The 21,462-nt window shown below is 22.5% G+C and overlaps 4 protein-coding genes across 22 annotated transcripts; 2 read left to right on the top strand and 2 right to left on the bottom strand.

The window, feature by feature from the left end:
* Positions 1-420: 420 nt before the first annotated feature.
* LOC100871205 (heat shock factor protein) lies at positions 421-10,477 on the bottom strand. Of its 13 annotated transcripts, none has more exons than XM_086917168.1 (12): positions 10,198-10,477; positions 8,907-9,015; positions 8,613-8,737; positions 8,205-8,540; positions 8,042-8,124; positions 7,778-7,966; positions 7,113-7,175; positions 5,244-5,852; positions 4,006-4,111; positions 3,852-3,945; positions 3,515-3,759; positions 421-792 (listed from the first exon to the last, which is right to left on the bottom strand). In XM_086917168.1, the coding sequence occupies exons 1-11, from the start codon at positions 10,300-10,302 to the stop codon at positions 3,530-3,532; spliced, it is 2,049 nt and encodes a 682-aa protein (XP_086773294.1). In that variant the 5' UTR covers positions 10,303-10,477; the 3' UTR covers positions 421-792; positions 3,515-3,529. The 13 variants fall into 13 exon arrangements, 12 of the variants coding, with proteins under 12 accessions (XP_086773294.1, XP_086773297.1, XP_086773300.1 ...); XM_086917171.1 differs by having other exon boundaries at positions 5,256-5,852; XM_086917174.1 differs by having other exon boundaries at positions 5,244-5,783.
* A 1,222-nt stretch (positions 10,478-11,699) lies between these two features.
* On the bottom strand, positions 11,700-20,896 carry pigeon (gamma-secretase activating protein pigeon). Of its 5 annotated transcripts, none has more exons than XM_086917150.1 (12): positions 16,119-16,497; positions 15,820-15,942; positions 15,658-15,734; positions 15,310-15,446; positions 14,922-15,228; positions 14,579-14,841; positions 13,366-14,513; positions 12,855-13,196; positions 12,545-12,759; positions 12,262-12,465; positions 12,115-12,186; positions 11,700-12,050 (listed from the first exon to the last, which is right to left on the bottom strand). In XM_086917150.1, the coding sequence occupies exons 3-12, from the start codon at positions 15,713-15,715 to the stop codon at positions 11,980-11,982; spliced, it is 2,817 nt and encodes a 938-aa protein (XP_086773276.1). In that variant the 5' UTR covers positions 15,716-15,734; positions 15,820-15,942; positions 16,119-16,497; the 3' UTR covers positions 11,700-11,979. The 5 variants fall into 5 exon arrangements, with proteins under 5 accessions (XP_086773276.1, XP_086773277.1, XP_003698554.2 ...); XM_086917151.1 differs by having other exon boundaries at positions 15,310-15,443; positions 16,119-16,488; XM_003698506.4 differs by lacking the exon at positions 15,820-15,942 and having other exon boundaries at positions 16,119-16,455.
* On the top strand, positions 15,989-17,947 carry LOC100865046 (glyoxalase domain-containing protein 4). Its single transcript, XM_086917192.1, has 6 exons — positions 15,989-16,367; positions 16,423-16,472; positions 16,681-16,946; positions 17,021-17,176; positions 17,246-17,421; positions 17,504-17,947. The coding sequence occupies exons 1-6, from the start codon at positions 16,278-16,280 to the stop codon at positions 17,609-17,611; spliced, it is 846 nt and encodes a 281-aa protein (XP_086773318.1). The 5' UTR covers positions 15,989-16,277; the 3' UTR covers positions 17,612-17,947.
* Positions 18,001-21,029, top strand: LOC100864928 (uncharacterized). 3 transcript variants are annotated; one of them, XM_086917165.1, is made up of 8 exons: positions 18,001-18,218; positions 18,341-18,475; positions 18,661-18,726; positions 18,848-18,958; positions 19,015-19,728; positions 19,819-20,080; positions 20,159-20,573; positions 20,676-21,029. In XM_086917165.1, exons 1-8 carry the CDS (start codon positions 18,167-18,169, stop codon positions 20,907-20,909), a joined length of 1,989 nt encoding a protein of 662 aa, XP_086773291.1. In that variant the 5' UTR covers positions 18,001-18,166; the 3' UTR covers positions 20,910-21,029. The 3 variants fall into 3 exon arrangements, with proteins under 3 accessions (XP_086773291.1, XP_086773290.1, XP_031775682.2); XM_031919822.2 differs by having other exon boundaries at positions 18,065-18,218; positions 18,661-18,730; positions 18,807-18,958; XM_086917164.1 differs by having other exon boundaries at positions 18,064-18,218; positions 19,015-20,080.
* The last annotated feature ends 433 nt before the right edge of the window (positions 21,030-21,462 follow it).

The following is a 21,462-nucleotide window of genomic DNA, read 5'->3' as shown; positions in this document are numbered from 1 at the left end:
AGAATAAAAAATTATGCGGAAATTCAAAATAAAGAAAATCTTTTATATAACAAAAGGACAGTGACAGTGTTCTAATATTTAAACACTGAAATCTTAATGTACCATCACTTTTTACTTTCATTCAAACTTTTAGCATAATGAAAGAACAATTAAAAAATATAATGATATTATTAAACAAATTTTATACTTTTAACACACATTAGTTATATATATATAGATTTCTATATACATATATTTGTACGTTTTGACGTACATATTGCTCAATATAGAATTTATTTATATTCTAATACTGTGCATTACACACACTATGTAAAAAAATGTTATTTTTCGTGACGAACATTTTTAAGAAATATTCTACGTTTCTTCTCTTATCAATGCAACAATTCTGCGTGATTATATACAAAACAATGAAAATGGAAGTTTATAATATTTTCTCAATATATATATTATATATAAATATATATATATATGATGCGCACATTTTCACTTCTTTATTCCTTTTTATTGTTTTTGTATGTCATATATTTTTTTTAATAAGTTCATGAAATATGTTTTTATCCGTATAATTTATTAATATCAAGGTAAATTGTTTCTTTCAATCTCTAAATTTGTGTCATTTGGTTCTTTATCTTGTTTACTTTCCTCTTCAAGGAATTTTATGCACTTTAATTGTTTCTATCATCCCCTCCATATATTAAACTTGTTATAGGATTAATTAGCATCATATATGCTAATTAAAACGAAGATATTACCAATAAGGTAATTAAAAATCCAGCAGTCTTTCCTCCAAGGCTAAAATAAAAAAACAATTATATATATATTTGTTAATAAAAAATACACATGATCTATAAATTCTAATAGCAACTTTAATTTACGCATAATGAACAAATGCTCTTCTGTCTTCTTTATCCAAATTTGTATATTTTTAATTAAAAATATTCTTCAGCATGCTTGAAAGAACAAAAAGAAATCTCGAAATTAAATATTTTAATACATATTTTCATATATAAAATTTTATATAAAATATAACTGATTGAATAATTGATGAATTGAATAATATCTAAAGTGCATTATATTTAAGTGCAATAAAAATATCAATAACTTATCAATAAATTTTTTCTGTTCATTTCATAATTGTAAAAGATATAGATAATTTATAACTATTTTCGATTAATTTTAGCTTGATAAAGAATATTTTTTTTTTAAGTTAATCAGATAAAATATAATGAAATGTCCAATTGCTACAAAATAATTAGCTGAAAATATATGGAACTAAATAACTATTTGTTAACTAATGCAATAATTTATTTATAAAAAAAATAATAAGAATATAATTAATGCGTATTTTCGTTTCGAAATTCGAAAAAAATTTTCAATAAATTTAACGTAGAATAAATTAGAATTTTATTTAATTTGAATTTAAAGTAAATATTTTATTTATTTTATATATTCGTACTTTTTGATAATCCATAGTAATTTTTAAATAATTAACTTGTAGATCAAATAAAATGATTATAAAATAACTTTTAAATTTTGAAATAAGAAATTTATCAATATATAAATTACTATATAGATTTAGGTAATACAAAAAATAATGAAGACATTTGAATATTTATTTTAGAAATATTTGTTGTATTATATATTTATAAACAAATCAATTATAATCAGTTTTATTCATTAGTTATTTGCTAACACAAAGAAATATATTATATTCAATATTTGTGAATTTGCATAAGAAATAAAATTCTTTCAATTATGTATTTTCTAATATAAAAAATAAAATATATTGTATATATTGTTATACTTTTTATTATAGTAAGTATACATGTGATATCTATTCATTTTAAATACCAATTTAAAACATATTTTTTTCTATAATTTAAAAAATCAAAATAGTAAAATACTTATACTTTAACATAATTACAAAGAGTTTAATGCAATAATTGATTTATGAATTGTTGTACTATTATCAGAACTTAAGTATTTTACAAACGTAGAAAAAGAATAAATATTTATATACAATGAATCATTATCTACAAATAAATATTAATTATCATTTTAAAAAAACATTAACATACAGATTTTTTATTATAAAAATATAAAATTCGCTTTTGGTATTCTCATTCTTTCCTTGTACACTATACCTTGATCTACAAGAACAAAGGGCACTTCAATGCAATTCTGTCTAAATTCAACAAGTATACATATAATTATTCTTCCTTATTGAAAGAATTTAATACAAAAAATACGAATTTCGTATATATTGTTTTTTAAAATTATTTACGTAGATAGAATCTATAATAAATAATTAATATTAGTATAAATAATAAAATCAAAAATTAAAATAGAAATTACAGATAACAAAAATACGCAGAAATCTATATTGTATATTTAACAATTTTAAATTTGCTTTGTTGCATTTCTGCAATTTTTGTTTAAATTTTGTCCAAAAAAAATTACGCAATAAATACATAGAATTATAATAATTCTTTGATATATGATGCAGGAATTTTAAATTTGCATTGTATAATTGATAAGAAATATTATTCACTACAATATGTATTTGAATTACGTATATATATATACATATATATATACATATACACAGAAAAAAAAGGAAAAAAATATTTTCATATTTTGATGAAATATATCAATAAGAGAAAAATTTTTTTGTTTCATTTTCATCGTTATCAATTTATAATATATGCCGTGAATAAAATAGAACATAATATTAAAAATCAAATTTTATCAACTTATATATATATATATATATATATATATATATATATATATATATATATAAAGCAGCAAATTCAAAGGATTTTATGCGCTCCAGTAGTTTTTAATCATTTATTGTCTTTCACAAACTGACGAGATCATTGATTGATCGAGACCACATTTTCTTCATGAATAAGTACTTTTGTCTGTATATTACAAGCTCGTTTCTTATTTGACCACCAAAATACAATGAGTGACGGGGGGAAGAGGGGGGAGAGGCGGGGGGAAGAGGGGGGAGAGAGGGAGAGGCAGAAGGAGATAGATAGATAGATAGAGAGGTAGAGGTAGAGAGAGAGAGAGAGAGAGAGAGAGAGAGAGAGAGAGAGAGAGAGAGAGAGAGAGAATACTCGTGACGACCCATGGAGACTAAAAAATACTGAAACCAAAACATTGGAACGCAACAGTGATTTGAACCTGCAAAAAAATCTATCCTAAGATAATTTCTTTTTTGAAAAGAGATTGAACCTTGGAGAAGAATTCTGCACAGAAAAATTCGATATTTATTTAGCGATGCGTTAAATGACCAATTACTTAAAACATATATACATAAGTTTTTTAATATAATTTTGGATCAATACACAACAAAAGACTGCATATTCTTAATGCAATTAGAATATTAACGAACAATTATGTTACATGATAATAAAAGTATTTCTTTTCTTTTTTTTCAAATGAAATGATTGCTTATTAAATATAAAAAAAGATTTATTGATTAATAGATTATTATGAAACTTACCATAAGAATAAGACTTTATGATGAAGTGTTTACATCATTTGTTAAGGAATTGAGAAGTGAAACTTTATTATCTTCCAAATCTAGAGGATCCGAGGTATAAAGACTGGTCGTAGCTGTATCACCTGCTGTGCTAGTTACAGGAGATGTGGCATTCAAAAAAATGTCATCATCGAAATCTAATAAATTTGAAGTAGGATTATATGCCATAAGTTCACCACCACTTGTTCCACTAATGTTTTCTGCAACTATAAACAAATTAAAATATTAAAAATATTTAGATAAATGGTTAGATTTTTAATAATATTTAAATAATTATATCTATAATTGGAAATTTTACCATTAGTATGATCATCTTCCTCTTTCTCAGAATGTGGATTTAATTCTGGATTAACTGGCATACCGAACGACATTGGATCATCCGCTCCAAATAACTGCAAATGCATATTAATTAATAAATAAAAAATTTTTATTTTATTTATTAAATTACTTACACCAAGAAGTGTATTTGCATCAATACTGTAACCTTCGCTACGTAAGATTTCACGGAGATTGTCCAATTCCGTTTGCATTGTTTCGAGATGATTATCCATTTCCTCCCTATACAGAATTATTTAAAGTAGATCAAAATGTATAAACATATTAAAAGTCCATACTTTGTGAATCATAAAGGAAAACGTTGTAAATCCTTTCAATATTATTCAATATCCTTTCATCCTGAAATGTACAATCTTTCTATATGTTTGAATGACTTCATAAGCAGATTAATATCTTTATTTCTCTTTTTTGTTAAGTTAAAAATATATTTGGCTCAACAAAGTAATAAAATAGAATGTTTATTTAATATAAAATAAAAATAAATGATTTTTTTTATAATTGCTACTTATGTAATCAAATCAAAGAAATTTATAAGAGATTGAGTATTTTTTCAATATTATTTTGCAATATTAATAAAATATTGGCATTTTTGCAGTGCACGACTTCCGAAACCGTTTTATATTAGTTTAAATTAATATTGAGAAATATTCAAACCAAATTGACCTTTGGAAATCAAAAAATAAGATGAACAACTAATAGAACAATTATGTTATAAACTAAATGAGGATCTAACAATCGTAACACTACAATTACCAAATATATCATAAGTATATAAAAGATGAAAATAGTTTCATATAACATATCTCATAAATGTAATTTATAATTTCAATAATTCAGAAAGAAGATTATTTTGAACAAAATAAATTATATACATATATACATATATACATATATATCTGATTTTATATATATATATATATATATACACATAATTATGAATCCATATTTATTACTTTTAATTTAAAATAAATTTATTTTAAATTAATTTTTTTAAGAAATTGAATACTAGATTTTTGTGATTATTTTTAAATTAAATAGAAGTATTAAAATTGATAACAAAGAAATTATAATAATTTGGAATATATGAGAAAAATGATACCAAGAATCCTCTATTCTTCAGATTTTATGGAATATCGTAAAATCCCTAAAGATCATAGGCAACCATTTAGAAATCTAATAAAAAGTCATCAAATTATTATTAGTAGAATGTTATAAATTGAAACCTTTCTGATTGTAATGCGAATAGAGATAAATTGGCTCCCACCTCTGTTTTTTGATTAAGAAGTTCCACTATAGATAAGTGGAATGTGCAGCATTCAACATTTTTTTTACCCATGGTCTGTGTTGAACTTACATTGAACCTAACCTGTAAGCAGCGTCACACATGCCAGAAGAAATGACACAACTTAGAGATAAATTTTTTGAATTGCTTGTGCTTGCTCCATTGCAGTTGTCTTTTTCTTGTTCCAAACATTTCTCAGCACCATTTGTATAGGAATTTCTTCTATTATTCTGTTCATTGTTATCATCTACTTTGTTTAGTTGATCAAATGTAGTGTCATTTTCACTAGTTTCAGAATTGCCATTATTTTCACTAAAGTCGTTCTCATTACTTTCAATATCTTCGTTGATGATTTCTGGCACTATTAAAATGTCCTCAAGTTTCACTAAAGTTGGATCATTCTCTTGAATATCTTCTTCCAAATCTGTTGGAGTTTCTATATCGAGCTCGTGCTCTGTTTCAGTGGTTTTACTCATATTAGCTGCCATTGCTGCAAGTTTTGAACTACGTACAGTTGCCATAGGTACTGGTTTAGAGACTGGTTTATTTTCCAACAAAGCGATCGTCACTGGTGAATCCTCTAATGGCATTTCAAGCATATGTGTTTCTTCCCTAGAAAAGTGAGATAAGCAGTTGCCAATCTTCGTTCTTGAGCTTTTAAAATCGTTGCTGTGCCATAATCTGTTTTTGAACACATTTTTGACTACAATTCTGAATGATGGAAGTATTGCAAGAGCATACACAGATGAATTTAAAGCATTATTACAAGAACATGCTTCTAAGTAGGCAATAAATTATAATTATTATAATATTAGTCAAATTGTAATACTTCTTTTATAAAAGAAATCTATATAATGAAAAACAGAACATAGTATTATACTAAAGTGATGTATATATATATATAAAATATATATAAATAAGAAAGTTAAAGAACTATTATTATTTTTTTGTCTTGATAATATTAAATATATTCATTCTTTTTTATTTTATTTATAAAAATTATTTATGTTATTTAAAAGTAAATATTTAATGGTCAATTTAGTTTGATTTCTTTTTAAAACTGCTTATAATAAAAAATTAATATTATAATTTAAATACTAGATATATATATATATAAAGAATTATATTTATTATTTATATTAAAATATAGATAATCTATTAGATATATGTATATAGATATGTATAATTAAATTTGAAAAAAAAAGAAAAAAAAAAACAATCATGCATGGAATAAATTTAAAATATGCAATCATAAACATATCTCTTATTTTATATATGCTATAGAAAAATATGTACTTTATGTAAATAAGAGCAATCTTTCATGCATATACATACATACACACACATATAATATATATATATATGTATCAAAATTTGAATAATAATAAAAATGAATTTCACAATATATTGTATGTAATAAAATAAATTAACTTTTATCATCAATTTAAGAAAATAATAATTATTATATCAGCAAGTGTACTCAGAGGCATAAGTAAAAATATAAATAAAATAATGACATTAATATGAAATGATAGCTAGTGATAAAATTTTTAATATAAAATATATATAATATAAAATAGATTGAAATTAAATACAAATAATTTTTAACCAAGGATTAACAAGACTTCTCTCATAAAAATAACAAACTATTAAAATAATATTTTCCAAGCTTTAACTTTCTTTAAATTTATTTTAATGTCAAAATTATAATTAATATAAAATTAAAAAAAGCAACTACTGATAGTTGAAAGATTGGCAGACTAAAAGAAGATCATTTTAGTACCAACTTTTTATAAGAAATGCTTTCAAAAAAGAATATTATCGCAATATTGCCGAATGTTCATGCAAAATATGAAACTAAGCAAAATTGCGATATTATAAAATAATTTCTAGAAGTATAAACACCAACACCAAAAATGACAACAAGAGAAAAATGTTAACCTCGGTTCCTCTCCATTCTCCGTTGATGGGATCAAAATTTTGACCGGCACCTTGTTTTTCCTCCTGGCAATATTTAAATTGCAATGATATAAGTAATAATTAGAATGAATTAAACTTATGAATAAAAGAAAAAAGAAGTCTTTTGCAAATTAAATTTTTCTTCTGTGTTTTAAGTAGCTGTAATTAAATTATGATATATGATCATGTTATTTAATTTTAATAAAAAATATATAATGAATGAATCTACTATATATGATACAATTTAAAAGATCAAAATTTATGCCCCTGTGTCTTTCTCAAAATAAATATAATATAAATCTTAATTTGATTAAAATATTATTAATTCATCAATCAAATCAATGTATTAATTTAATACATTCCATGCATGGGAAATAATTGGAATGTGTAAAAAAAAGATATATTATAATTTGTTTTCTTTATCAGTTTTCTAATCTTAGAAAAAAATAAATAATAAATAAATTTGAATTACAAAAATATTTTTTTATAGAATTATGAATATTGGCATTTCTTTGTGTTTATCATGCAAAACTCCATCTTATAATTCTAAAATTGAAAGATCGTATATAACGTACATATACGTCACTTTTATCAATAAGAAACTCTACAATTAGAACACATAATAATATGAATTTTATTTAACTTACTTTTTTTTACCCTTACATCCGCGTTTCTTTTTCGCTTCAATTTCTTGTGTATTAATAAGTTGTATATCATCTTGTAATTGAACAGAATCATCAACCAAATGAATTGTTTCCATATTGTTATCTTCCATTATTAATGTATTATTATGCTCTGGACTTTCAATAGCTGGATTTGGATGTCCTTCAAGCATTCTAAATATAAAAGAAAATAATAATAAATTTACATGAATAAAAAGAAATAAATTTATAATATTACAAATTACATACTCTGCAACAATATATTCTGAATCTAGATCTGGTTCTGATGCATCAAGCTCATGAATAACAGGTCCTGCGGGAGATGCTTGTGACTAAAAATACAAAAATAATTAAAAATACAAAATAAAAAATTATAAAAAATATATGAAATATATATATGAAATATAATTACCTTGGATAATTTTGCTTGTTTGTTACGTTGACGGCTAGAATCATCAATCATTAATGGATATCTTCTCTTAACAGAAAGACCACCATTTCTTGAAGGTTGTACTAAAGTAACTAAAAAATGTATAAGTTTATTGACAATTTGTTGTTGTTTAAGATGTTTTTGTCTAAGCATTGCTAATTCTCTCCATAATGCTTCATTTTCTCTTTTCATAGCTCCAAGTCGTGAATCTAAATGTTCTTGACGACCTCTCATACTTCTAACTTCAGTAAGCATTTTATTCATTAATTCTGGCTTAATAGGAGTAAGTGTTGGATCTTGTCCTTTGCTAGATGCAATCTAAAAATTATTATAAGATATTTCTATATGATGTGTATTTTTAATAAAATTTATAATATAAAAAATACTTACTTTTCTTTTAATATGTTCTACCAAATATGGATGTCCTTTACAAAAAAACTGATGTGCAAATTCCATTTCATCTCTGTCACATTTTAAACCACCAAGTTCGACAGAAACTTTTTTATGAAAACCATCTGAAATATATATATATTAAATATAATAATAATAATAATAAATAAAATATTATACATAATAATATATATTATATTATTATATATTTATATACATTTATTTTTATTTATTATATACAAATATATAAATATATACATATATGTACACGAAATATTATATATTACTACATACACATATTCAATTGTCTGACAAAGCTGGCCATATTATTGTGTTTATAATAATGTGGTAATAATTCTCTAGCAAATTGTGCTTGATTTCTGATGAAAAAACTCCGTCCATTCTAAAATAAATAAATATTACATAATTTTTTTTATAATATAAAGATACAAATAAGAAATATTACAAATATTATAATTAATATTATAATATTATAATTAAATTATATTGTATTTACAATATATGCATTAATACATGAATAATAAATGAAATATTTTCATAAAAATGAATTATACAATTAAAATTAAAGTAATATAATAAAAAAAAAGACAATTATCTAAAATCAAATTTTATATATATTTTTTTACTTTTATTATTAGAACTTATCTTTATTTTATATATATATATATATATATATATATATATATATATATATACATATAAAATATACATAAAATATATAAATATATACATAATAATAAATATTTATTAATAACTGTATATTAAATAAATATATTTTTATTATTGCATTCTAAATATAATAGAATTAATATATAAGAAACATTGTATTATATAAAAAAAATTATTACTATAATATTAATAAAATATTATTTATTAAAATTTATAGAAAATATTTAATTTAAATTATTTTAAGATATATATATTATATAAAATCTAAAAAAGAATAATACATAATATTTAACACAAAATAAAATGTAATACAAAAATAAATATTTAAAATACATTTATTAAATGTTAATATTAAAGTTAACATTCTACTTATTCATTTCATGGTTACACATCATTCATGTTATACAATTTATGCAATTTATGCATATATGAATTTTAATTTAAAATAATTATAAAAATTAAAAATAATTTTAATTGTAATTATTGTTTTTTTAAATTTTAATATTTATTTAAATTTTATTTTGCAGGATTAATACATTTTTGCAAAAGTTCAAAAATTTTCACAATATATATAATTTATTCAAAATGAATTTTCGATATTTAATAAAAAAAAATTTTCATTTATCGAAATAATATAATATACATAATCATACGAAGTACGAAATAAATTACAATAATGTCGGGTGCATACGAAATATAGGTTGTGTACGTAAAAATGTACATTGCGGAGGTCAACGTTTAACTTACGTTTAACTCGTTATACTTATACGACATTATCATTACAAATAAATAGTCATTTTAAGAATAAATAACAAACTATACATTAAAACTGTTTATGTATATTGTATATAAAAATAAAGAAATCATAAGCGAATAACAAAATAAAAGTACTTACAGGTGACCAACAAATAAGGTCGTCAGTTTCAGGATCTTCGACCAACTTCCAAAGCTTGGCAAGGAACGCTGGTACGCTTGTACCTAATTCTGGGATTGTATGCATTTCAATGTTAATACGTTAATTTCGATATGTAATAATTAATCAGTTTTTGATCTTGATCTATCACGAAAAAATCTTCACATCTCACGACAATGGCTGACCGCTGACGATGTTATTCTGCTAGTTGTACTTACAGGTGGGGAAAGAGGGGGAAGTATTTTAATGGAGGAAAATGTTCGCTTTTCATTTCAGATTACAACGCCACATATTGTCAATCATGAACAAACGCTATTGGTGTTTTCTGTTAGAGCTTCGATTTAGCCACTAAACGAGCTTAAATTCTGTACATGACCTATTAATTTTAAATGAAAATAGGCTTTAAGATAATCTTTAAATAAAGTATTTAAAATGTAAAATAGAATTCTAAAATGTAAAATAAAAATAGAATTCTAAGTGTAAGCGCGTAAATTTAAAATCAATTTTTTTCTTTTTAAATATAAAATTTTAGGTTTAGATAAAATAGTAAACATTAAAACATGAAATTACTTTCTACATATTTTTATTGACTTTTACATAAAAATTATTAATACTGTATGTCTGTACATATCTTTTGATATGTAATCTTATTAATATTTTTCATAATATATATAAAAAATTTGCATAAAAGATTATAATTCTCTTATAAAAAGAAAGTAGATTGATACATTTAATATATTAATAATTTAATATTAATATATTATTGATATATTAACAACTTAAAAATTTTAATAATGCAATAAAATATAATATGTAACATATATCTGTAATATATAGAATGTTAAAAAAAAGGATTCAAAATGAGCTTATAGTATTTACAAGAATATATTATTAATAAGAAAAGCAAAAAATGTCCAATCAATATAGAATTATTTAATTATCTTACAATCAATATTTTCAACATAAAATCGATTTTTATTATTGAATTTATTATCATGAATGAGTTCCATTGCAACATATTGAATAAAAACTTGATTCAACAGAATCTTAATTCAATACAATTATTACTAACATATGTATAAGTTCTTAAAATTTTGGATTTTTTGTTTTAACATTGTATATTAATAAATTAATGTAAATGCACAAAATCATATATCTTTTTCATTAAATTAATTCATAACATTAATATAAAATTATGATAGTGTATTCAAAAATTCAACTTAATAAATATTATTATATAAAATATATAGTAAACATATATATAAACATATATAAAAATGAGAATCTAGTTGTTGTAAAATATCTATAAAATTATATTATAAAATAACCAGATTATAAATAAAATTGAATAAACATTATAGTATACATAATAGTATACATATACACTATAAAATATAAAGTATTTTTAAAGCATCAATAAAAATATTCATTTTAGTTTATCCAACTTTAAAATAATACAAATTGAAACATGTAAAATTATATAGTTATAAATTTATAAGCATTATTTTATTTGACATTTATCTTGTAAAACTAAAAATTGCGCGACGTATATATGGAAATTTATAAAATAAAATAAAAATTACATATTTATAAATAATATATATCTTAATAGTAAATATCTTCCATCATATATATATATATATATATATATATATATATATATATATATGATGGAAGATATTAATGGCACTTTGCGCATTTCGAATAATCATTTGCGCATACGTTTTCAACTACATACAAATAAATTAAAAAAAATTAAAATATTTATAAAAAATCTTCGGTAGATGTTATTGTAGCTTCTATAAGTAGACCAAAATCTAATTCAGTTAAACTAGCTGAAAAATAAAATCAATAAATGATCAAAATAATTTATATGATTTAATAAATTTAAATTTATACCTTTTGCTGTAAGAAGATCAAGGAATGTATCTAAAGGAGATAAACGATCTGCTGAAGGAAATGCCGCTAAGCCTATATACAATTTATTTAAAAAAAAAGAAACTATTAATGAATATTTGACTTTTCAAGTTAATTATTTATTTTTACCATTATGATGATTTTTATGTTGCGAAGTTCTACCACGATTTTGACATACTTCTCCAGATAAAATGTTCGCAGCATGTTCACGAGCTCTTAACATAAAACTTACAGGATGTAACCATTGATTTAAAAGTCTTTTTGCTCGAGATTTTGGTAATAAAGATAATAAAGTTAATTTACGAATGGCATTTTCTTTTGTGTCACTGATATCTGTAAAAAATATTGATTAAACAAAAGTTTAAATATAAAAAATTAAAAAAAATATATATTTTTATTTTAAAAAATGTACCAGCCATGATAATTTTGCTGACATCAACTTGTAATTCAAATACTGATCGTTGTACATATTGTAAAAACATGGAATATTTTAATGTTCTATATCCAAGGTAAGTGAAAAATGATGTAAATCCTTGCGGTGCCGGAAATGCTATACTCTCTATTGAACGTCTATAGCGTTCCAACAATACGAATAATAACCATCGTTTTATTTCATCTAATTGATCACTGAAATTATTTCTCAATGAAAAATTATATAATTATTTTAAATTTTATAATCAAATATAAATAATTAATTTATATATAATTAATGATTTACTTACACAAGAATGAAACCACGTTCTTGTTCAATTCGTGGATCAATATTAGCTGCTCGACATAACATTTGACAAAGAGTCCGTGACGTTTCTAATTGCGCTGCTACATGCCTGGTTGCCATAGCATGAACATGTAATGGAGTACATGATCCCTTAACATATGTTATTGATGTTTGAGTACCATGTTTTAATAAATACATCGATAATTCCCGTAAATTTACTGATACAATATGCTCCTGTTTAGAAGCAGTACAACTTTCTATTTCATTAAATGGCAAATTAGAATCTATTAATTTATTGTTACGACCACTTGTTAAATCTCCAAGTGACACTGTAGTCACAACTAATCTGTAATATTATTTATTGAAATTAATTTTTATTTCATATTTTATAAAATTTATATTGTTAAAATTAAGAAAAAAATGTTGAAATTAAAATATAAATTTATTTAATGATATAGAAGTTTTTACATTTATATAATTAAATAGATAAAACAAAAATTTGTCTAAATTATTACCCTCCACTTGGAGACATTGGAGTACTGGATCTAGATAATGCTTCAGGTTGATAACATGCTAAAGAAACTAACAATTTTTCTGCAATTTTACTTGGCTTAAATCTTGTTTTATCTCCATTATTTTTACTAAGTTGATCCCATAATCTAGTCCATAAATCACTACGATATGGAATCAATCTTTGTTGTGGTGATAATAACATTACTGATGTATTCCAAAGTTTTTCATGACTCAATGTTACACTTAAATCATTGACTTTTATTTCAAAACTTATATACTCTTCCATAGTTGTAACGGGTAGTAAAGCCAATAAAGGTACAGCATCTGCTAATAAATTTTTTTGTACTAAGGCATATGAACCGCCAATAAGAATTTCTTGCATGTATCGTACAATTTCCAACGATCTAGGTTTCTCTGCAATCGAGCATACTAATTCTGAAATAATATCCAGATCATTTTTATGACAAAGAAAGTAATGTAATATACCCAAGCGTACTTCTGCCGAATTTTCTTTACGAAATACTTCGGTAAGAAAATCGGATGAAATTGTTAATTGTACTAAATCCAATGTAGGCAAATCTATTGTTAGTATATTTGTATTAAATTGAGATATATTATTTCCTTCTAAAAAAACTGTATCATATTTCTTCTTATTTCCTTTATTATTATTTTCTAATTCAAGCAATGGTACCAAATATGAAGAATGAGATGGAAGAGAAGTTAGAGGACCACATAAGATATGACAACATGGTTCATGATTTGTTCCAATTTCGAGAAGATGAGTAAACAAACTTGGTACAAGAACAATCATATGATGATGTTCATATATTGCAAACGTTGGTCGTATAAGTTTAGCATAAGACCATGGTATACCTGGTATAACACAATGAATCACACAACTATGATGAAGAAGTGTTACAGAATATGCAAAGTGTACCGTGTTAGATTCAGTCAATGAATTAAGTACATGCTGCTGTGGTTTTATTGGACGATATAAATAATGATGGCAAACACAGACCATTCCTTTAGAATCAGAAACTACAATGAGATCTAAAGAACAATCATGAACTCTTAAAGGTATAACATCATCTTCATAAGTTCCACAGTTTGAAGAAGTTGATAATTGAGGTAAATTCAATGGTATATTTAACTGGGAAAAATAAGAAATAAGTAGTTTGAAATATACTGAAATTATTATTAGATTAAGTTACTTACTACTGTCTCATGAGGTAATTCATCATGAAATTGAAGACCACTCAATGTTGGATTGGTTCTTATTGATTTATTTTCTTTTTCCTCTTCATCTTCAGAAACTAAACTTACTGGAATTTTTTTATGATGTATATAATATAGGACTTGATTTATCATGTCCCATTGAGCCCAAATAAATGCTTTAACTAATGATTCAAATTTTAAGTCTTGTATTGAATAAAAATCTGATACTGATGTATCAAACACTATTGTATATATTACCACATCTATAACATGGAATAATTAAATTGAGTAATTCATAAGAAATATTGAAATATACTTTATATATGTATTATATGATTCTTACATTCTTGATGAATTAATAATAAAAATTTATCCCATTGTCCATGTTCTTTTTCTTTATATAGAAATTGAATTCTCACTTGTTTAGATTTCTTTGTATCTAAACTATGTATTTTGATTTCTTTTCCTTTTAATTCAACAATAAATGCTTCATACATTTCAGTTTCAGTTGATATATTTTTATCTATAGATTCTGAATTTACATTTGTATCTATACAAATTTTTTGTTTTGTTACATATCCAAAAACAGTACGATTTTGATTTATTGTTGCTTGTACAATGTTTAGTACTTCTAAGAATTGATGCAATACCTGCATTCATATTATATTTTAATTTATTTGTAATATATATTTTGTATAATAAAATTTTAATTATTATAAATTATAATATACTTGTAACTTATCGTTAATCCGGTCGTAATGGCCTATAACTGTATATGATATGCTTATATTGTCTTTTATAGTTTCTTCTGTCCATCCAACTAATAGAGATCCATCCTTTTCTTGACCTAATAATTTCCATTGCTCTGCTAAAAATCATGATATATTCAATTTTAATTATAATAATAATTTTATTTTTTTTCAATATTCTATTTCAAATATCAAATCACATAATCAAATATATATTTATATATACAATAAATATTTTCATTGTAATTTGCATTAATATTATATAATTTTTTAAGATTTTATAAATAATATCATTAATATTATTTAAAAGTTATATGTTATAATAATTACCTGAATGAGCTTTTTCTGGTAAAAGTAAACATAATTTAGCTGCAAGATTTTCTATCATATCTATTTATAAATCTTGTCTAATGAATAAAATATTTTAATTTTTTAATTAATTATATATTAATATTATAATTATAATATTTTAATTAAAAAAAGATCAATCACTTTTAATTTAATGAGGAGCATAAATTATATATGTATTTTGACATTATCTCATATATCGTCTGCTACTTGATTTCGCGTTGATGACAAGACTGAATTGCATCAAATTTTTTATTTGAGCGCCCCCTTTATTGTAAGCATGATATAAGTTATAAGTTAATCGCGAAAAAATATATCTATTTTTTATAAGAATTGATAAAATATTGTTTGTAGATATAATACATATTATATACATAATATAATACTTATATCATTACTTATGTATATATACATAAGTAAAAATTATTGTGCAACATAAATACCTGAATCGTATAAAATTGATAATTAGTGACTAATAAAAACTGCAAACGTATAGTCAGTGATTTTCCTTCAAGGAAGATTAGTAACTAGTGAGCAGAGTAAAGATTTGTATCTATCAAGAAGTTGGAAATATTTTTTCTGCAAAAATAGGTTTCTTAAAAATGGTCACTGGACGAGCACTTCATTTTGTATTTAAAATACCAGATCGAAAATTAACAATTAAATTTTATCGAGAAATTCTTGGAATGAAGGTTAGGACTTTAATAATATAAAGCGATTCATTTTTATAGAAGTTCTTTTTTGCAGGTATTACGACATGAAGAATTTGCTGAAGGTTGCGAAGCGGCTTGCAATGGGTTCGTAATTAAATTCAGTCATGATATGTTTTTGTTTTCTTTATCGTTTAATTGTATTATATTTAAAATATAATATCCAAAAGAATAAATTGAATTTAATAAATAAAAGAAATAAAAGAATAAATTGGAATAAATTATTATGATTAAATATTTTATCATTATATTATATAATATTATATTTAAATATTATAATTATTTTGCATTGCAGACCATATGGAAATAGATGGAGCAAAACTATGATAGGATATGGAACAGAAGATACTCATTTTGTAATAGAATTAACTTATAATTATGGGATTAAGGAATATAAAATGGGAAATGATTTTGATGGAATAACTATTCGATCTAAAGAAGTACTACAAAGGGCACATTTAGATGGGTGGCCAATAAAAGAAGAAAATGGAATATTTGTTTTACAAGCACCTGGTGGTTACAAATACTATATTATAGATGAACCACAACCCCAAAATAAAGGTATTAATATTAAAATGTATTAAAATATTAATAATTTTAACAAGTAAAAATATATTTTTCCATTATATTTACAGATCCTGTTGAAAAAGTAACTTTATCTAGTTCAAATCTTCAAAAAACTATTGCTTATTGGAAAAATATTTTAGAATTAAAAATATTTAATCAAACTGAGAAAAGTGTATTATTAGGATATGATAAAGATCAAGCAAAAATTGAATTTATAGATATTGGTAATTTATGATATTATTACATATTTTAATAAATTCATAATAATAAAACATACAATTTCATTTAATTAGGTACTGAAATTAATCATGCTGCAGCTTATGGACGCATAGCATTTTCAATTCCTTATGCAGAACAACCAGAAATTCAAAAGAAAATTAAAGATAATGGATATAAAATATTAACTGATTTAATCACTTTAGATACTCCAGGAAAAACTTCTGTCAGAGTAATTATTCTTGCTGACCCAGTAAGTACAATTATTATAATACTCTGCTTTTTCAAATATAAATTATTAATGAAATATTAATAATAATTATAAATATTTTTAGGATGGTCATGAAATTTGCTTTGTAGATGATGAAGCATTCCGACAATTATCAGTTCCAGATTATGCTAGTGAAGCAATTTTAAATAGATATATTGCAAAAGAAAAATAAAAAAATGTTATATTTTTTAAAAAATATCTTTTTTGAAGCATTATTTCAGTATTTTTATTAAATTTGAAAGGCTGTGCTAATACTATTTTATTATTTTAAAAAAAACACTATGTAATTATTAATAATAATAAAAAATTAATATATCGGCATGAATTTTAAATACTTATTCATACTTTATTATTAAAGTATTATTAATGTATTATTATATATTATTACTATTATTATATCATTGTTATTAATTATATGAACAAATTTATAAAATGTATATTTTATAATATTTTTATAAAGAATATTCTGGTGAAGGTTATTAAGAATAAATAAAAATTTATTAAGAAATGTGTTTATTATTAAAGATATCCATATCTATCTATGGGTCATTGGCAATGATCTTTATAATATGATTTAAATATATTGCAAAATATAATGCATTTAGTATGACAAAAGGTTTGATAATATATATATATAATATAAGCATTTATTTCTTAAATACTTTGAAAATATTAATATATAATTTATAATATTTTTATAATATTATATGCAGTGTTTATAGTAATAATGAAATTTATAAAAACATTTTTCTTTATATTTATTTGTGTTATCTTAATTAGTAAGTATAGTTTATTTTGTTATATAATATTTTTATTAATGATTTTGTTATTTACTTTTAGATAATATAATAACTTTTAGATAATATAATATTTTTATTAATGATTTTGTTATTTACTTTAGATAATATTAATACAAAAATTAATATTGGAAGAGGTTTTGGTAAAAGCATAAAATCAAATGGAAAATCTGGAAGTAGAAAATCATATGGATTTTCAAAGGATACATCAAATAGAGTAAATCCTAATCATAATATTGGTGAATATCAATCATTTTTAAAAGGATTTTCTATATCTACATCTCATAGAAAACTTCCCTGTTTTAATTTGCTATCTATTTTATATCTATATATTATTTATTATATTTAGCTAATTTTAAATATATTATTAAATATTTATTTACATACACATTAATATTGTTTATAATTTTAAAACTATTTATAGCTCAAGCAAATAAAAATATTAATACAGAGTTCTTAAATGCTGAAAGTAGAGGAGCTACACAATTAAGTAAGTGTTATTTTGTTCATTTTATGATATATTAATTATAAAATACAAATTATATGAAATTTTTTTTAATTAATTCGAAGAAAGTCTTTTCAATCATCATATTCTACAAAACCTATTTTAGTTTTACAAAATGGAAGAAAACAAAAAAATGAAAACAAACAAACTTCATCTTTTTATCCATCTGCACCACAACAAGATCATACTATGAAATCTGCTACAGCACAAAATTATGGTATAAATAATATAAACATATTCAATGCTATTGTTATAAAAATATATATATTGTAGGTCAAATAACATCACATAAAAAAAATTTTTCCTGGAGCAATCCCTATTTAGGAAATAATAGACAAACTACAGTTCAAACACATATAATTAATAAGCCACCTATATCGAATCAATCAATTATACCAAGTTCTCGACCACCTCCAATTGGATTCAAAGATTATGTTTTTCCACAGAGTCATATAACTTCGGCTAATACTCAATCTATACATATGAAAAATTATCCTCCTTATCCTACACATCATATGCCTTTAAATAACACATGGCCAAATTCAGTTTCTTCTCCAATTTACCAAACAAGTTCAATGCCATTAAGAAATCCTTATTCTGTACATTCTTCTGAAGGTATTTATAATACACATGGACAACCTTTTTATCCAACACATATATTAGCACAACCTGCAGTACAATCATTTGTACCTGGTCAAACTATTTTAATGGAACCAAGGCAACAAAATTCTGATTTTGGTCAAATGATCAAAGAAGCTCTTGTATTTTCAACTATTAATGCAGGTGTCAATAGAATATTAAATCCTCATACTAACTATGTGGAAAATAGACCTGATTCTACTTCAGCAACTACAACTCATATTACTTATAACAATCAATATTTTAATACTGCACTTGGAGTTAATGATGAGAAAATGAATTCCACAAATGTATTACAAGGATTTCCTAATAATTCAAATGGCATATTTACTTCTAATATAGAAGAAGGTAAGTTTCTTTATCAGGAAAGTTTCTTTATCATATTCTATATGTATCAAATATTATACATTCCTATTAATATATTTTGTTCAAATTCAGTTAGAATCAAAACACCCATTATTGAATCTCATATAAATGAGAATATAAATACTTCTATAATTGTGTCAAGTAATCAAAAGAATCTATCTAATAATTCTATAAGCATAAATAACAAATTTTTTTATAAAATTTCGGATGATGAACTTTTTAAAATATCAGAAGAACTATTTGCAAAAAGTTCGCACAATATATATAAATTTATAAAACTGAATCTACAAACTCAAGTTACATCTCTTAACATAACAGATGAAGCTAAAGAATCGTATGTTCTAATCATTTACATTTTTTTACTTCTAACTGATTTCAATTGTTTTTAATTTTTATTAATTTTTTCTTCTAGATTGTTTGAAATAGAATCAAATTTGTTAGATTATCCATCAATTTATGTAACACGATCTCTATACGATAGCTACGAATATGATTTTCGTAAAAAATTGAATCGTACCTTGGAAACAAGAAAACAAGAAAATATTTTGATTGATGTATTTTTAAATACAAACGAGATGACAATAGCTATGCAATGGTTAGCTGATCATGGATTCATTGATCCAGATGATTTTGAAAGAAAAGATGTACTTCGTCGAATTTGGTTTACTATATTCAGCGGAAGTACATGCGGATTTGAACGTGTGTTTGCATCTGAAAATTATGGTACAACCGTTATTGGTATACAAGATTGGATTTATTTCGATTATCTAGAATCTTTGAAACGTATAAATTATATGGGTTATGTAGATAAATTAGATTTTGGAAATGTAAGTTATTTAATATAAATTATAAAATAATAATAAAATATTAAAGAATCATATTCATTGTAATAATATCATATTAATAATTTAATATATTTATTTTTTTAGATTGCTTCGTTAGTAAAATTAAATTTTCAAATAGATGGAATTGTTAGATCAAATGTAACAATATTTGTGGGTACTTTACCTGAGTTGGAAATGGCTTTGTACACGATATGCTTTTATGCAAGATCAAATAATCTTTGTCCAGTTTCTTTTAATGGTACAAAGTTTAACATTTATACTCATTCATTTACATATTTCGGAAATGAAATTATAGATCTTGGTCTTCCAATTTTTTAATATGATAATATATATGCAGTAGTTGTATTTAGAATTTGATATAATGTATAGTATATATATATGTATATATGTATGTATAATTTCATTTAATACGTAATAAAAATTAAATTATTAAAAAAATAATGTTTTATAATATTAATTTATTATTAATATTCATATTAATAATTATATTAAGAGTAATTTATTATTATAAATAAAAAATTAAATAATATATTTTGTTTCCTTCTGAAATTTTTTAAATTAATTGCTTGAATTAATATTTAATTTTTTTTTCATGGTATGACTTCAGAGAACTAAGATTTAATTTTTCCTGAAAAATATAATTATAATATAAAAATTTGTTTATTGAAAAAGATATTTTTAAATAATTTGAAAAAAGTTATATTGTATATTTGTAAACAATATTCAAATAATCAAAAATCAGAAGAAACACATAATTATATTTGGGTTTATTATTAAATTATTCTATTATATTTTTATTATTTATTGTAAATTTATCAAATAATAATGAGAAAAAATAGTGAGAAAAAACCTACAATGTATAATTCATGCT

Source organism: Apis florea, unplaced genomic scaffold (genome assembly GCF_048593485.1).
Source record: "Apis florea isolate Af1SG1 unplaced genomic scaffold, ASM4859348v1 contig_3813_pilon, whole genome shotgun sequence".
In the NCBI taxonomy this organism is placed as follows: Eukaryota; Metazoa; Arthropoda; class Insecta; order Hymenoptera; family Apidae; genus Apis; species Apis florea.
Note: the sequence above shows the minus strand (reverse complement) of the source record. Positions and strands in the feature narration are given on the sequence as shown.

Bases quoted from the DNA above. Each gene is read 5' to 3' on its own strand.
- pigeon (XM_086917150.1), bottom strand. From the start codon at position 15,715: ATGATAGAAAATCTTGCAGCTAAATTATGTTTACTTTTACCAGAAAAA. The intron at 15,229-15,309 runs GTATATTATAAT...ATATGAATGCAG, and splicing joins GGATTAACGATAAGTTACAA to GTATTGCATCAATTCTTAGA. The intron at 14,514-14,578 runs GTAAGTAACTTA...TATTTTTCCCAG, and splicing joins AATTACCTCATGAGACAGTA to TTAAATATACCATTGAATTT.
- LOC100871205 (XM_086917168.1), bottom strand. From the start codon at position 10,302: ATGCATACAATCCCAGAATTAGGTACAAGCGTACCAGCGTTCCTTGCC. The intron at 9,016-10,197 runs GTAAGTACTTTT...TATTTATTTTAG, and splicing joins ACCTTATTTGTTGGTCACCT to AATGGACGGAGTTTTTTCAT. The intron at 8,738-8,906 runs GTATGTAGTAAT...TATATATTTCAG, and splicing joins TGTCAGACAATTGAATATGT to ATGGTTTTCATAAAAAAGTT.
- LOC100865046 (XM_086917192.1), top strand. From the start codon at position 16,278: ATGGTCACTGGACGAGCACTTCATTTTGTATTTAAAATACCAGATCGA. The intron at 17,177-17,245 runs GTAATTTATGAT...TCATTTAATTAG, and splicing joins AATTGAATTTATAGATATTG to GTACTGAAATTAATCATGCT. The intron at 17,422-17,503 runs GTAAGTACAATT...AAATATTTTTAG, and splicing joins TAATTATTCTTGCTGACCCA to GATGGTCATGAAATTTGCTT.
- LOC100864928 (XM_086917164.1), top strand. From the start codon at position 18,167: ATGAAATTTATAAAAACATTTTTCTTTATATTTATTTGTGTTATCTTA. The intron at 18,219-18,340 runs GTAAGTATAGTT...TATTTACTTTAG, and splicing joins TATTTGTGTTATCTTAATTA to ATAATATTAATACAAAAATT. The intron at 20,081-20,158 runs GTATGTTCTAAT...TTTTTCTTCTAG, and splicing joins ACAGATGAAGCTAAAGAATC to ATTGTTTGAAATAGAATCAA.